Below are 17,264 nucleotides of genomic sequence, written 5' to 3'. Positions count from 1 at the left end.
AATATATATTTATCCTTGATGTTTGCCCTTTAAGTAAGTTAATCACTTTTACTCAAGAGTTTCCGACAATTAAGTAATCACAGTGCCTCTAGAATGTCATTTTTAGAGACTTTTATCACTCAGTGAAAATACTACTTCAAATGATATTTTCATGTTAAAAATTCAGCATAACAGGCCGGCCCGGTGGCTCAGGCGGTTAGAGCTCTGTGCTCCTAACTCTGAAGGCTGCCGGTTCGATTCCCACATGGGCCAGTGGGCTCCCAACCACAAGGTTGCCAGTTCAATTCCTCGAGTCCCGCAAGGGATGGTGGGCTCTGCCCCCTGCAACTAAGATTGAACACGGCACCTTGAGCTGAGCTGCCTCCCGGATGGCTCAGTTGTTGGTTGGAGCGCGGGCTCTCAACCACAAGGTTGCCAGTTCAATTCCTCGAGTCCCGCAAGGGATGGTGGGCAGCGCCCCCTGCAACTAAAATTGAACATGGCACCTTGAGCTGAGCTGCCGCTGAGCTCCCAGATGGCTCAGTTGGTTGGAGTATGTCCTCTCAACCACAAGGTTGCCGGTTCGACTCCCACAAGGGATGGTGGGCTGTGCCCCCTGAAACTAGCAACGGCAACTGGACCTGGAGCTGAGCTGCGCCCTCCACAACTAAGACTGAAAAGAACAACAACTTGAAGCTGAACAGAACCCTCCACAACTAAGATTGAAAAGGACAACAACTTGACTTGGAGAAAAGTCCTGAAAGTTCACACTGTTCCCCAATAAAGTCCTGTTCCCCTTCCCCAATAAAATCTTAAAAAAAAAAAAAAAAAAAAAAAAAAAAATTCAGCATAACAATATTTAGTCCATTACACTCACTATCAATTAAACATTTAATATTAAAACATTCACAGTGTCCTGAGACAGTACTTCATGTTGGAGATATTCTTAGTCCTAAAGTAGAATTCTTACCTGTAATGTACATGTGTGACTCTTGGTTTTCTATATCCAAGGATCCAGGTTTGAATATCTATGGGTTCAGCTTTGGGGTAAGCTATGGTTGTATCTATTATCCACTGGAGGCCTTTCGATTTGCTATCTGAGAACAAAGAAAAAAACGACTTAAAATTGAATCAATTTTTATATTATTTATAAGTAACATAGTATAGATTACTTGAGGATTATAAAGCATACTGACATACTTTTTTGCTTTAAGAAAACAGGATGAATTTTGATGTTAACTGTTCTATATGATGCACTTAGGATGAAATTAAGCACTTCCTATTATATTATAAAACAGACGAGTCTCTAACAAATTAACAAATAACAGCATTGTTATTTATTAGACATGCATCATTCAAGTATTCAATACAATTATGCACCATCAAGATCTAATTTATATTTTATCACACAAAAACTGGCTTATGAAAAAAGGTCAGAGCTGAAGTATCACATCACAAAAATGAAAAACAGACATCAAAACCACACAAAAACATCCACTAAATAGAACTCAATATAATATGAATACCAAGGTTTGTGATACCTGGGAGACATTAATAAATATTGGAATAAGGCAATAAAATTAAGCATTGTATTAATGCACATGATTGTCATTTGTTGCTCTTCTTTAAAACAAAACAGAAAAATTCCTCCCATTTTAGCAAGAGTTACATAGAAATAAAGGAGTAAACTTGTCTGCCCTTGGTAGGTACAGCAGATAACTATTGTTGTGAGAGGGAATGAGGAAGTTCTGTTAACTTTGGTGCTTTGCATGCTGTTTTTATTGCCAGCATGGAGTACAAAGTTGAGGAAGAATTGAGAGGGGAATCCTCCAGAGAATGCTGATAGCCAGACTTCAACATGTAATGGTCTGTGCTTTGTTTGAGTTATTTAAGAGATCCCTAAAAAATAAAACTTATTTTCAAACATAAGTCCAAATGTGCATTAGGAATCAATGATATTTTACTTGTGTATGTCAAATAATTATGAACTGGCCTTAAATTCTTTAAAAATTTAGCCAACATCCTGAAGGGAAAATAATACCTATAAAAGAAATGTGGAAAAAAAAAATTTTAAATAACATATTGCTAAAAGAACAGAGTTTATGTAACAAAACTCATTTTGACAAGCTCCCAGTGATGTACATGCTGAAATGTATACTGATGTCTGCAACTTAGGTCGAGATGCATTAAAAAATAAAAGGCAAGATGGACTAATGGATGGACAGAAGTATGGAGATATGACAAAGCAAATATAGTAAAATGTTAATTATAGAATTTAGTTGGTCAGCTCATGGATATTATTAGTTTCAGGTATACAAAGCAACGTAATAGACATTTAAACCCCTCATAAAGTGATAACTCCCCTCCCCCAAGCTACTACCTCTCTGACGTCTTATACAGCTGTTACAATACCATCGAGTATCTTCCCTATGTTGTGCTCCACAACCTGTGACTATATGTACCCATGTATTTAGTTACAGTTGACATTCAGTATTATTCTACTTCAGCTTCAGGTGTATAGCGCATTGGACACAGTCTATAAAGTGATCCCCCTGATAAGTCTAGTGCCCATCTGGCACCTTACATGATCTTTATAACACTGTTTATTATATTCCCCATACTGTATTAAGTACCAATTTGTATTTCTTAATACCTTCACCTTTTCACCCTGCCCCCCACCCCAATCCCATCCATCACCCTGATAGATTTGGTACCTATCTGGAACCATACCTAATTATTACATTGCTGCTATATTCCTTATGCTGTACCCTACATTCCCATAACTGCCATGTAACAACCAATTTGTACTTCTTAATCCCTTCCCCTTTCACCCGTCCTTAACCCCCTCACATCTTAAAGAAGTCTCTCTAAGATTCCTTGTAATACTGGTTTGGTGGTGGTGAACGCCTTCAGCTTTTTCCTGTCAGGGAAACTCCTTATCTGTCCTTCAATTCTAAATGATACCTTTACTGGGTAGAATAATCTTTGTTGTATGTCATTGCTTTTCATCACTTGGAATATTTCCTGCCACTCCCTTCTTGCCTGCAAAGTTCCTGTTAAGAAATCAGCTGCCAGTTTTATGGGGGGGCTCCCCTATAGGTAACTAACTGCCTTTCTCTTGCTGCTTTTTAGATAATCTCTTTGTCTTTAACCTTTGGCATTTTAATTATGTCTTGGTGTGGGCCTCTTTAGGTTCATCTTGTTTGGGACTCTCTGTGCTTCCTGGGCTTGTATGTCTATTTCCTTCACCAGGTTAGGGAAGTTTTCTGTCATTATTTCCTCAATTTGTTGGATTCTTTGTTCTTTTTGCTGCTCTGGTTGGGTGTTTTCTGCTACCTTATCTTCTACATCACTGGCTGGATCCTCTGCTTCATCTAATCTACTGCTGATTCCCTGTAATATATTCTTCATTTCCATTATTATATCTTTTATTTCTGATTGCTTCTTTTTCATGGTTCCCATCTCCATTTTTATGCTTCCTCTCTACTGAAGTTCTCCCTGAGATCACTGAGCATTCTTATAACCAATGTTTGGAACTCTGTGTCTGATAGATTGCTTATCTCTGTTTCATTCAGTTCTTTTTCTGGAACTTTGTTCTGTTATTTGGGACATGTTTCTTTGCCTCTCCATTTTGGCTGCCTCCATGTGTTTGTTGCTGTGTATTAGGTAGGGCTGCTACATCTTCCAGTCTTAGTAGAGTGGCCTTATGTACTAGGTGTGCTGCGGGGTTCAGTGGTGCAGTCTTTCTGGTCACCTGAGCCACGTGCTCCAGGTGTGTCCCTTGTATGGGTTGTGTGTGTTCTCCTCTTGTAGTTGAGCCTTGGTTGATAACTGCACTCAATTGGAGGGGCTCACTGGTTGTGAGGACTGGCCTTGACTACAGTGGAGAAGTTGCTGTGCAGGGGCTGATCCTACGAGGCAGGATCTGCCTCAGCAGGACGCTGGTGTCTTCCTGATCCGCCCCCTGGGTATGTTGTACTTGAACGTGGCTGGGTAATGCTCCAGCTCGTTTTGAAGCTGGCCACTGGGAGTACCAGACCCAGGACAACCTTGGAGTGGATCTGCTGTAGGTCAAGTTAAACTACAGCCCGTGCGCCACCTGGGGCTGCTGGCAGAAGCTACAAAGAAGTCCGCAGATGGCTGCCATCCATGTTGTGCATGGAAGCACCTTGAAGGCCAAGCCATGAACCAAGGCTGGGTGCAGCTAGTGCTGTGCTTAGGGCTGCTCAGCCAGAGGTACAGGACATGCTTTAGCCAGATGATGCTTGTCTGGGTTCCGCAAATCTTTGAGAGACCCTAGAAATATGTGCAGCTTGAGCCAAAGCAGGTGGTCTACACGAAAACGCCGCAGGAAGCGGCCTGGGTGTGCCAGAAAGTTGGGCGGGGCCGGGTCTCAAATTGCCAAGGAGTGGATACTCAAGATATGGCGGCCACCTGCATCTGCACGCAGGGAAGGGAGAGGGCTCAGCAAAGAAACAATGGCCTCTACCAACTCCTCCATTCAGGGGAAATCCGCCTCTCTAGCCCCCGTCCCAAGTCAGACAACTCAGTTCCCCATCATATGTCCCTGCCGCCTTTCCAGCTGCTGCCTCAGTGCTGGAGCTCAGAGCGAGTGATTCCACTGGTGGGTAAGTCCGCACACATGGTCCCTTTAAGAGGAGCCCCTGTGAGTGCAGCCGCACTCAGTCTCACTCAGTCACAATCTCCGCTGGGTTTCACAACCAAAAATTATGTGACTTCTCTCCTGGGCACTGGAACCCTAGGCTGGAGTGGGGCTGGGATCTCTTTCCCTTCTAGGGGATGGGGAGGGATCCCCACAGCCCAAATATCCCTCTCGATCTTCAATGGTCACACGCAGCTGTGGGACCAGCCTGACCGTGTCTCTGCCCCTCCCACCAGTCTGTGGAGGTGGCTTCTTCTGTGCATCCTTAGTTGAAAGGCTTCAGTTCAGCTTGATTTTAGGCGATTCTCAATAATGGTTGCTTCATAGATTATTAATAGTTGTAATTTTGATGTGGTTGTCAGAGAAGGTAAACACAGCATTTAACTACTGCGCCATCTTTGTTGTCTGAACCAACTTATGGATATTAACTGTAAAATTCTTACAACTTTTCCATTTGTTTGAAAAATTTTATAAAATCATGGGGAAAAAATCAGAGTTCAGTTTTATATCTATTAAATCATACAACAAAGAAAAAAAACTAATCCTTTTAATCAGATCCAACTTAGTTTTGGTATGTGCATGGACCACCTATTAAAAGACACAAAGGCATGGTTTGTGTTTCTATGGAATAGAACACTAAATAATGAATATGAACAGTAAAGAAAATAAAATACAAAATACCGAAACATAGGGGAAAAATGATAAAATACAAGTAAAACTAATTTTCAGGTATACAACTTTCTAGAATTTCTTATGATTTTCCCTTAACAGCTGGAATAAAATTTTTAACTAAGGTACGATAAATAATAAACTACTTTGCTTTGGTTATAAATAGAAATTATCTTGCTCCCAAGGAAAAAACCATTTTTCTTCACCATTGTGTAACTAGCATGATAACTGTCCCTGCCTTTGAGATCTAGAACATCACAGGGGATTGACTGGATAAAACAATTTAAAAACAGCAGTCTTAATTAGTGCAACGAATCCTATTTGGAAGACCTTCCCTTCAAGCTTTGGCTTGGCTGACATTGCCACAGAGTCTCTTTAGCAGTGAAGCTATTCTGAACTTTCCTTTTCTATTAAAAAACTCTTTCCATTTGTCTTTGTAATACATGATGAAAGATTAAGAGAACTGACTGTCTAGCTGCTTAGAAAAAAAAACAAATGAAAGGAAAACTCTGTAGTCTCCCAGGCATTATTTCTATGTTTGGTCCTGTCCTTATTGTCATTTATAAAGACATATTTCTGAGGACCTATTATTTCTATTTTTACTTTATCTAAAGAATATTTTTTAAAATAGCAAAATGCTACTAAGGACACAGACCAAGTGAGTTTCTTTCTTTTTTTTTTTTACCCCTAAGTGAGTTTCTTTCAGTTTCTATCACCAAACTTTCATAGTGTCTTAGATAAACTTGTTCATAACAGCCTTTATGCTGTTGGCACAAATATAGCCTGCAAACCTTCACAAGGCTGTCACGAGGCTGTCTCCAAGATATATAGTTGCATCTTTGAGTGTGTTTTACTTCTTCCTGGCCATAAAAGTAATACATACTCATTATTTTTAAAAATCCAGAAAAGCATTAAGAAATGAGAAAAAATCATCCATAATGTTACAACTCAGCGAAGCAATCACTACTCACATTTTGGTATCTTACCTTTCACTCATTTCCTACTGCCTTATTGTTTCTATATTTGAGCTCAAATGTTTTCACCACAGTTGTATGTTCCTCCCACATCATTAACATAGAGCATAAGCATTTTTCTAAGCCAATAAAGATGCCCTATAAACATCATTGGTAATGATTGAGCTGTATTCTGTTGTACGGATATTTGATAATTTCTTAACCAGTCTCCTTTCTGGTTATTTCCAATCGTTTGCTATTATAAGTAATGCTGTGATAAACTTCTTCGCCAGTATTTCAGATTCTTTCCTTTTGATAAGTATTAGTTGCAGTGGAATAAATGAGTCATTTTTAAATATTTTCAAGCTCTTAATAAATACTGCCTAACTGCATTCATTCTCTGTATTACAAACAAAAAACTTTCTAAATCTGATAAATGATAAATTACTATTCTAATTTGCATTATCTATGATTAGTTTTACAAATTAGTCACTTCTCTCCCTATATCTTTTAATCTAGCGATTCCACTTCTAGGAATGTACCCCACAGAAATACTTGCACAAATACGCAAAGATATTTACAGGAATGTTTACTACAGCGGTGGGAATGGCCAGAAGTAAGGACAGCTAAGGTAGGGGAAAGACACCTTCATCTTTACGCATTTCTGTATTATTTGAAAAAACTGTTGTAAGCATGGACTACTTTTATAAATAAAAACATTTAAAAACTATATTTTCACCTCCCTCAGTGTTATTTCTATTATAATATAGAAAAGGACAACAATGCTATCTTCTAGAACCCCAGAAAATCCTTTAATTCCAACAAAGGAAAACATGTGAAAACCATCATACCTAATTCTTTAGCATCTCCTCCTGCTGGACTTCCATTTTCCTGTCGTGCTACAAGTGCACTCAAAATAACTTTTGTTGCTCCAATCCTTGGCAGAGTGACATGTGTAAGAAATGGTAAGTTATTTTTCTTGGCAAATGCCTGACTTGTTTCTCGCCTCTTCCTGAGGAAGCCCCCTTCTGGAAATAAAACAATCCATTTTCGATCTCTGTTCCTGTAATTATTTTCTAGGTGCCTCTTGAGAAGAAGAAGCTGTTGGTCACGATGAAGTTTTCCCTAGAAGGCAGACACACACATAAATATACTTACGTTTGAAATGAAAATGCCATAAAATTAAATAGAAATAACAACTTGTAAAGTAAAACTCAATCATAGACTAGGATAATGATTTCCCCCCACTTACTGCCTATCTTGACCAAAGTGGTAAAAAGGTATTAGCACTTATATAAATAAACTCTTCTTCCTAAAGGAAAAAAATTGCTCTAATTGCCCCTGAAAGTTCATTCATTCATCAATTCAGTGACTGTTTACTGAGTGCCTACTACTTGCCAGGCACTGTCCTACACAGGAGAGAGAGAGAAGAGACCCTCATGGAGCTTACTGGAGTGGGGAAGATAGTAAATACAGAATGTAAATTCAGTTGGTGATACGTCTTAGGAAAAAAAGAGGAAGAGGATAGAGAGGGTCAAGAGTTCAAAGGAAGTGAAATTTGAACAGAGCTGACAGTGTGAGGGGAAAAGCCACGGGAAGATGAGAGGCAGAGTATTCCAGGTGACGAGAACAAAAAGGAGAAAGCTCCCTGAGCTGGGAACAAGTGTGACATGTTCAAAGAACTGTACCAAGGCCAGCACGGCTGAAGTGTAATGAATGAGGAAGACAGAGCAAGAGAGGAAATTCGGAGAGAGGCAGACAACAGATACGTAGGATGGGTCTTGCACTTGGTAAGTGGTTTGGGGTAGGAAGTCACTGGATAGTTTTGAACCAGGGAGTGTCTTGATCTTATTTACATTTAAAAAAAAATCTGCTGGCTCCAATAACATAAAAACTACAGAATAAATTAGGAGACTATTGCAGTTGTCCAGACAAAGGAGTTTAATGAGGTTCAACTATGGTGTATTGATGAGAAGTGAATATATTCAGGGAAAAACCTGCCAAGTGAGGCTAACAGGACACTGATGCATTAGATCTTAGTTGTGAAAGAAAGAGAGGAAAGAGGGTGACTTGGAGACTGAAAGCAGGAATCCTGAAAAATCTGTAGGAATGCCCCAAACCCACAACTAAATATCACAAAGGTTCTTTCTTCCTGTACGATCAATTTGCTAATAATTTTCCAGCCAACAAATTACAGAAGCTCTCCAAAATAATTTGTATGCTTTCAGTCTTTAAATTATTCCACATGCAAAACAAGTAAGGTGTTTTCTTAGCTAGTTTACTGAATTGAATTATGATTGTTATGTATTTAAGTTCCCAAGTCTATATGTAAAATATTTTTAACATTCTTGGAAATATCTTGTCAAAATTGTCTAGCAGCAGTTTCAAGAGGTTTTCTTTACCATTAATACTTTTTTCTCTTCCCTCCCTCCATGTTATAGATTTTTATTACCATCTATCAGGGGGAAAATGTTGCTCTTTAGAAATGAATTTGCAAATCTCTCTGATATTTTGAAATAAAATCTTTAAGTATACAAATCTTTACATTGTAATATGAAGAAAAATATTTTACAGTACATTATTTTCTACTTTCATCCCGTCAAAGTACATCCATAATTTAGCCTCTTCTTGATAGCTGGGAATCATATTAGGGTCAACTGTTATACTATACTATAAATTCAATAATTTCCTTAGACTCCCATGATGCAAAAGGCTCAGCTAGTTTTCCCTCGTGATTCCCCTAGACTGCTAAGCTTTGATTGTTGGTTCTGCTGTCTTCCCCTCCAGCGATACTCTGAGATGTTAGGCTAGTTTCTTTGTTCTGATCACTGTTTATTTTGCCTCAACCTTGTGGCTGGCTAATCCCTGTTGCTACTTCTTCCTGAGGTTCCAGTGAAAGCGTCTATTCATCTCTCTGATCAGAAGAACCAGGGGTGTTTCCAGAAGAAACCAGATAATTGTACAGCATGTGAAAAATAAAAATATGTTCTGTACATAAAGCTGTTTGGAGTAAAGTGTATGTGTTTTGTGACACTTACTTTCATAGAGCTTAGAATTTTTGTACACACTTCCAGCTAATTTCTGAATTTGCGGTTGTTAGGAGAGGCTTAATTAGATTCACCAGTTATTCATTAAGTACTTATGTGCAAGGTTCTATACAATCCAGGTTGAAGTTGCTAAATATATAAACACCAATTAAGTGTGGCATTACCATACATAAAAATGCTAGCATATCATATTTCAATAATCCATTTTTGAGAAAATAAAGTGTGTGATACTAATATTGTATCAGGGAAACCCTACCGTGTTTCCCCAAAAATAAGACCTAGCTGGACCATCAGCTGTAATGTGTCTTTTGGAGCAAAAATTAATATAAGACCCGATCTTATTTTACTATAATATAATATAATTAATATAATATAATATAATATAATATAATATAATATAATATAATATAATATAATATAATATAATATAATATAATATAATATAATATAATATAATATAATATATAACATAACATAATATAATATAATATAGTAATACCGGGTCTTATATTAATTTTTGCTCCAAAAGACGCATTAGAGCTGATGGTCCGGCTAGGTCTTATTTTCGGGGAAACACGGTATAATGTAGTGTTGACTTGGTAAGAGCGCATGAGACTTTTTCCTACACTAAATTGTTCCTAATGCTTGGGACCCATTCCACCTTCTAGCAAACCCATACTCATTCTTTAGATTTATACCAAATATCATCTCCTGCTCTAAAGTTTTTCTGGCTTCACAGAAATCCCATGTCCTCACTTTTCCTACTATGAATTCTCAAAATATTTCCTCTATGAATTTAGTAATCTCACTACTCGTAAACTTGTTTGTTTCCTAATAATCTCCCTACTGCTAATCTATATACCGAGTATAACAGTGACTTGTAGATAACGGTGACAATACAGATGACAACAGTGGTAATCACAATAAAAATGAGGATGAAGGTCGCAGGCACTGTTCTGAGTGCTTCACATGTGTTACTTCATTTAACCCCCATACCAACCCTATGAGGAAAGCACCTATTGTTCTCATTAGAGATTAGAGTATTTATATTATCGGCATTTTAATGCTTATAATGCTTGCATATTCAAGTTCAGATTGAAATAAATGATTTAAGGAACAAAAAGTCAGAGGAAGAGCTCCCTGACATACTAGAACTGGCTCTATTATAATTGGTTTTGTTACACCTCTTTTTACAATAAAGAATAAGTATGATCAGGCTGTCACTGTGAAGAAATATGCTCATTACTTACCTGTCTTATAAAGAAATCTCCATGAATTAGAGAAACAATTCCAAAGTTTGTGTACTTAAAAATATGATCCATCAACCACATCATTTGAGCAACAACCTAAAATATTTAAAAACAAGAAATAATTAAATGTTGGATAAAAGAAACCTGACTATAGTCTAGCCAACTCTTACATTTTGAGAGCACTTTCTTGGAATGTCGTAGTACTTCATGGAGTACACAATAAATCAAGTAAATGTTCATACTTATAAATATAAATTAATACTGCCTTAACTTATTAGGCAAGAGGTAAAAACTATACTTCCAGCTTTGTATCTCTCAATTACTTCTTTATGAAAAATGATAAAAATTTCTTCAAGATTTCAAATTGGGGGCCGCCGGATGGCTCAGTTGGTTAGAGCACGAGCTCTTAACAACAGGGTTGCCGTTTTGATTCCCACATGGGCCAGTGAGCTGTGCCCTCCACAACTAGACTGAAGGACAACGACTTGACTTGGAGCTGATGGGTCCTGGAAAAACACACTGTTCCCCAATTAAAAAAAAAAAAAGATTTCAAATTGTTCGGCAATATCAGATCATAAAAAATGTTTAGTATAACTAATCTGAAAACAAAACAAAAAATTATTCTGGACAGAAAAATAAAATGTAGACAAACTAACTGAAATCTTTTTACAAAAGCTAACAAACAAACCAAACTTTCTTTTGTCCACATGATTAGCAATTTTTAGATTAACTAAGACTCTGGTTAATACAGTTATCATGTAATGCCAAACTGGAGTTAGAGTAATAATGTCAGGCATATTTATTCTGACCATTTTAATCATTCTTTGAGATTCAAAAACCAATTAAGGACACTGTAGGACCTCAGAATAATCACTATAAGTGTAACTATCATATCAGTAAAAGTGTTTGTTAATTGGGGATTCTCTTCATACAAAGCCAAATAAACTAGTTTTTACAAAATTTTAACATCATGAATTGAGGACAGGCAATTAACATTACTATTAAGTACAAACATATCTACACAGTGATAGTCTTTTAACAATTCAAGACTGAATATAAGAAAGGACAATATATGCCACATTTCAGCATGATTATGCCTCTGCGTTTCAGATAAACATGAAAAACAGATTCCAAAATAATCAAACATCTTCCGTGACTCGCACCTCATTTTCTGACCCCTGACCTACACAATCTCTAGGACCTAAACACACCAGGCTTATTCCTGCCTTGGTGTCCTGGCTAAGATTGTCTCATGAAGGAAGAAGGCCCTTGTTTCATCACTCTGCCTTAACTAAATTCACTTCTTCAAGGACAAGTTTATGTCTTCTTCCCGCCACAAAGTTTTCTATATCGATCAAGTAGATGGGGAGCTCATCTGCCACCGAATAGTTCCCATTTTGCAATTAAGCATTGTTTGCTATACCCTCCCTGCACCGACCACTGGACTGTAGCTCCTTTAAGAGTAGGACAGTGTCCTATAGGATGTTGTTCTACACTTACAGCCGCTGACCATGAATAGGAAGCACTCAACAAACATCGACTGATTTGCTTCTTTACTATTAAGGCAAATAATATTAGCTCCATTCATTTTATATACTCTCTATTTATTTAGTTTTCTATGAATAGAACCCCTTAACTTCCAAAGTAATGATTCCTTTAAAATAAGATAATTTATTTGAAACCCACCCAGTTTATAGGTATATTTTATTTATCAATATAAGTGACGTAAATCAACAGGTCAGACACAGCCTTAGCAACACTGAATAAAATGAGCCTAATATCTTTCCTCTCAATATGCTTTGTAAATAAAATCCAAAACAATATTTACCTTATTTTCCTTTGGCTAAAGATCCCCGAGATCCTTGAATTCACTGACAAATGTTACTCTTCTAAATTAAGCAACACTATTTTTTGTGTCTGTATTTCTCAACCTGGCAATCCACCACTTTACTTCAAGATAGACAGCCCCCAATTCAAACCATATTAGCTTTGCTTTCATTCCAGTTATTTATGTATTCATTCATTCATTCATTTTTACCCAAACTTATATACAATTTTATTAAGAGTTTACTTGAGCCAAACTGAGGACATGCCCAGAAGTAAGCTCCCAACAGATTCAGAAAATGCTCTCTTTTTTTTTTTTAAACAGCTTTATACAGATATAATTCACATTATCATAGTTATTTTTTTTAAGTCTCTAAATTCCCCTCCTGGAGTGACTTAGAATTATGCACATCTTTCTTTTTAAAATTTTCTAAATTTTCAGGAAAAGTATACATATTAAAGTCTATGTTCCAAATCATAGTAAGTTACTTGAATTGATTGTTCCCGTCCCCTTTCTACGGTCTTCTGCTTCTGCAGCATGGCTTACCAGTCCTTTGTCCTGGAGGCACATCATCAGCGTACACACATCTCCCGTCGCCTGATGATTGACCAACATCACGGCTTCATCGTTTGAAATTGCTTTAACATCGTCCCCCCATTCCATCACTGTAAGAATAAACGAGCCGTCATTTTAAAGAAAGATATTACTAGAAAACTTATATTAGAAAAACTGGTATACATCAACGATGACACATCATCTAATTAAAACTTCTGAAAGTTTAAAACGAATTTTATTTCTTATAAAAATCAGGACATCGATACAACATTATGCAGAGTCCAAAAATATCCATTAAAATATAAAATGGTCATTTATTTGATCTAGAAGTTCTACTTGTTCAAATTTATCTGACAGAAAGATTAGTTCAAATAGGCAAAGATAAATGCTTAGAGGATGTTTAATGTAACTTAAGGGTTCACCAACAGGGCAATGGATAAGAAAATTATGATATAACAGAATTATCATAAAAGGATTATGATATAAATCCATTTAAAGAACTGAGGGTATCTCTATACACTAACCCAAAAAGGACTTTATCAAGTAAAAAAAGCAAATAATAAAACAGTATATATAGCATGACTCCATCTTTTTAAGGAAGAAATAAAATTTATGTTATTTAATACACTGAAGAAAGTCTGGGGGAATGAATTCCAAACTATTAATCCCAATCGTCATTGGGAGGTGGTTCCCAGAGCCCTTCAAATTCTACTTTACAATAAGATACGCAACATTACAAAAATATATTAAGTATTTTCATTTTAAAATAAGAAAACTAATAAAGGTATTACATTTATTTAAAATCTCCAGATGAACATTGCATCAAAACCTATATGTATATACACTCTAGGGAAAATAGCGGTATTTCCACGAGGTTATGCCTCATTTTATAGTAAATTTACTTCACAGAAAAAAATAAAATTGAGCATCAGTTTCAAACATCAGGATTCTACAAAGAAGCTTCTAGGGTTCCTCAGATGTCTGACATGAATCACAGAGGCTGATTATACATTAACATTCACTCATCTCACTCACTGCTATAGGGAAAGAAGTTGAGGGGCTTGTACGTAATAGTTCTGGATGAAATAGGGACCGGGAGACTTGGAGCCCACCTGCTTCAGCTCTCCCAGCCTCCCTTCATCCCCAATCACCCTTCACGTCAACCCAATATACTGGAGTGCCACATGGTGGATAATCCTTAAGAAACCGAGGGAGAATACAGGTAGAACACTGGGCGATCCCACCTTCTTGAAAAATGCAACAGCACCAAATTCCCTTCACAGTGCCCTTTCCTTTCCCAAGTTCCCAATTCAGTCTGGCTGACAAGCTAACTTTACTGAAGTATATTTAAACAGCTGCTATAGCGCATTGCTGGGAAGAGTATAAATTGGTACAATAGTTTTGGAAGTCAATTTGGCAATATATATCAAAAGTAAGAAATGTGAAAATCTTCTCACCCAGCAATTCCCCTTCTAAGAATTCACCTTACAGACATACTTACTCATGCACAAAATGACACATATGCAAGGCTATTTATTGCAGCATTGTTTGTAAGAGCAAAGATGAAAACTAAAAAGGGAGGCTAGCTCAAATTCATAGAAATAAAGGTGGTTGCCAGGAGGGGAAAATGGGAAGTTGTTTAACTAGTACAGAGTCATGGTTTTGCAAGATGAAAAAGTTCTGGAGATTGGTTACATAATAATGTGAATATACTTAACAATACTGAACTGCACATATAAAAATGGTTATGACAGTAAGTGTAATGTTACGTGTATTTATCAAAATTAAAAACAAAAAGGAAAGGCTAGTTAAATAAATTATATCTATGCAATGGAATATCACGTAATCATAGCATCTGTACAGTAATATGGAATGATATACTGTAAGTAATAAAAACAAAGTGTAGAACAGTGTGTGAAGGGTGCCACCAGTTGGGTATTTAAAAAAGACTGAAGAAAATACATTCACGAAATGAAAACTCCCCATATCATGTCTCTATTGACAACCTCTCAATGGAGAGACACACACATACACCACTCTTTTATTAATTCATCCTTCACTAAATAAATCAGCATCAGGCACTGTTAGGTATTGTGGATATAAAATAAGTAAGAACAAAAGTATTATTCTAATAGCAGTTAAAATGCTCTGCTCGAGAAAAGTCTAGTTTGGTTCTATAAACATTGGGCTATTAAGAGGTCATGTGGAAAGTCTCCTGGTTCCACAACTACATAAACAGCTGTTTCATAACCAAATATTCCTTCAGTGCAATCTGAGCTACATGAATGGAAAACAGTAGATACCTAGGCAAAGCGTATATATGAATATAGCTATAAGTAAAAATAAGTTTCTTACATAAAATGTATCTACCTGTTTGCTTTAGTAAGTGTATTGGTTTAAATCTCAAAATACAAATTGAATTTAGAGCCCCCCTGTATTACTGGACTGAATAGTGTCCCCCCAAAATTTACATCCATCCAGCATCTGTGAATGTGACCTGATTCGGAACAGTCTTTGCAAATGTAATCAAGCTAAGAGGAAGTCATATTGGATTAGGGTGGGCCCTAAACCTAAATCCAATGTGACTGATGTCCTTAGAAGAAGAGGGAAATCTGGACACAGAGACACACAGAGAGAATGCCACGTGATGATGGAGGCAGAGATTGCAGAGATGTGTCTACAAGCCAAGGATTGCGGACAACCACCCGAAGCGAGCAATAGACAAGGAAGGATCCTCCTCTAGAACATTCAGAAAAATCATGGCCCTGCCAACACCCTGATTTCAGACTTCTCAACTCCAAAACTGTGAGATAATACATTTCTGTTGTTTTAAGCTGCCCAGTTTGTGGTACTTTGTTATAGCAGCTCTCTGAAACTGATATGCCCCACCCACTCAACTCTGCTCGTTCTTTCTTTCTTTTCCATTTTACTCCTCCACAAATTATAGTTTTTTTTCTTACCAAATATAGGAAAAGAATGACAGTACTGTACTTTAACCATCTAGAACATTTTAATAGACATCTAATATTATGTACTATAAATGGTTCTCAATGTTAATTTCTATAAGACTTTCACGGTATAATCAGTAAGAGTTAATCCAATACATAGTTTATCTCTCCGCTATAACTTAGCCAAATTTTATTTTCAAACTAAATGTCAATTTACTAAGACTCACATGGCATACTAAATCAAACAAGTTAAGGTAGCCAGATCAGCTTTTTATTAAGAAATTACCCTGATATAGCAATCACGTTACATTGAATTTTGTAATAATCTAAATTTTATTCAACAATAAATTTAATTTCCAACATCTATGGTATTCTTCTTTTACCGTACTTTTACCATACCATTATATACTTCAAATATCACTGTTAGAAAGTTACATGACTAACAAAATCAAGATAAAAAATGCTTGTAGAGAAAAAGCATTTATTTTATATGTGAAGCAGCTATATTTTTCCGACCATAGTTATCCCAAAACCGGTAAGTATAATAATGGAGTCAATATCTTAAGCAAAGAATTATTCACATGTTAAAGAACAGACGCTATAGATGCCTGCCAGTTATTACAATGAACTTGATTAGAACTAAAATATTTTCACACACTGTTCTATGAATTCTCAAAAAATAATTGGGTCAGGTCCACTATTTCCAAACAGAATGAAGGAGAACTGAATAAAAACTGGAAGAAAACTTCTCTAGTTGTGATTGAATTTTTCAAATTCTTGTTAAAAACCAAAGCCAAAGATTATCATCTACTTCCCAATCTCTCTCTCTCTCTCTCTCTCTCTCTCTCTCTCTCTCTCTCTCTCTCTCTCTCTAACATATCAATAAACCTCCTCCAAAAGACACAGACTAAAACTGATGATCAGGATAGTTTACATCTCAAAAAGAAAATAAAAACAACAATAACCCATCATAACTTCCTTAAAAGCAGTGATGTTAAAGCCATATACTGACCCACAGAACAATTAATATGGACAAGAAAGGTTGCTTAATACATGATTATCATAATCTATGATTCAAAGTTCAAAAAAAAATTATGCCTGCCAGCATGTGCCATGAACTATTTTATCATTGTGCCTCGGTTTTCTCATTTATGAAACTTTAATAATATCATTAATACTACTCCAAACATATTGTGAAAATGAATGAGAGAACTGATAGAATCACAGAGATCCTGGGTAATTGGATTATGTGAGAACTGAAGTCACTTTTGAAATCACTATTAACCAGAAGAGTCATATGCCTACTGTGTCATGTAAGGTTAGGTGTTCTAATGTGAATAGTTAAGATTAAAGAGCAAAAAAGCACATGAAACAA

General features: G+C 36.6%; 1 protein-coding gene across 5 annotated transcripts in view; it reads right to left on the bottom strand.

The window, feature by feature from the left end:
* Positions 1 to 17,264, bottom strand: part of LPGAT1 (lysophosphatidylglycerol acyltransferase 1) — a 99,831-nt gene that overhangs the window by 27,034 nt on the left and 55,533 nt on the right. For all 5 annotated transcript variants that reach the window (XM_074322430.2, XM_074322427.2, XM_074322426.2 and 2 more), the window contains 4 exons: positions 12,933 to 13,051; positions 10,562 to 10,657; positions 7,116 to 7,389; positions 950 to 1,076 (listed from right to left, as the gene is read on the bottom strand). In XM_074322430.2, the coding sequence (XP_074178531.1) occupies positions 950 to 1,076; positions 7,116 to 7,389; positions 10,562 to 10,657; positions 12,933 to 13,051 (616 nt within the window). The remainder of the gene's footprint in view (positions 1 to 949; positions 1,077 to 7,115; positions 7,390 to 10,561; positions 10,658 to 12,932; positions 13,052 to 17,264) is intronic.

Source organism: Rhinolophus sinicus, chromosome 11 (genome assembly GCF_057876585.1).
Source record: "Rhinolophus sinicus isolate RSI-liver-muscle chromosome 11, RSI-T2T, whole genome shotgun sequence".
Classification (NCBI taxonomy): Eukaryota; Metazoa; Chordata; class Mammalia; order Chiroptera; family Rhinolophidae; genus Rhinolophus; species Rhinolophus sinicus.
The sequence above is the reverse complement of the archived record's forward strand: the minus strand, read 5'-3'. Positions and strand labels throughout refer to the sequence as shown.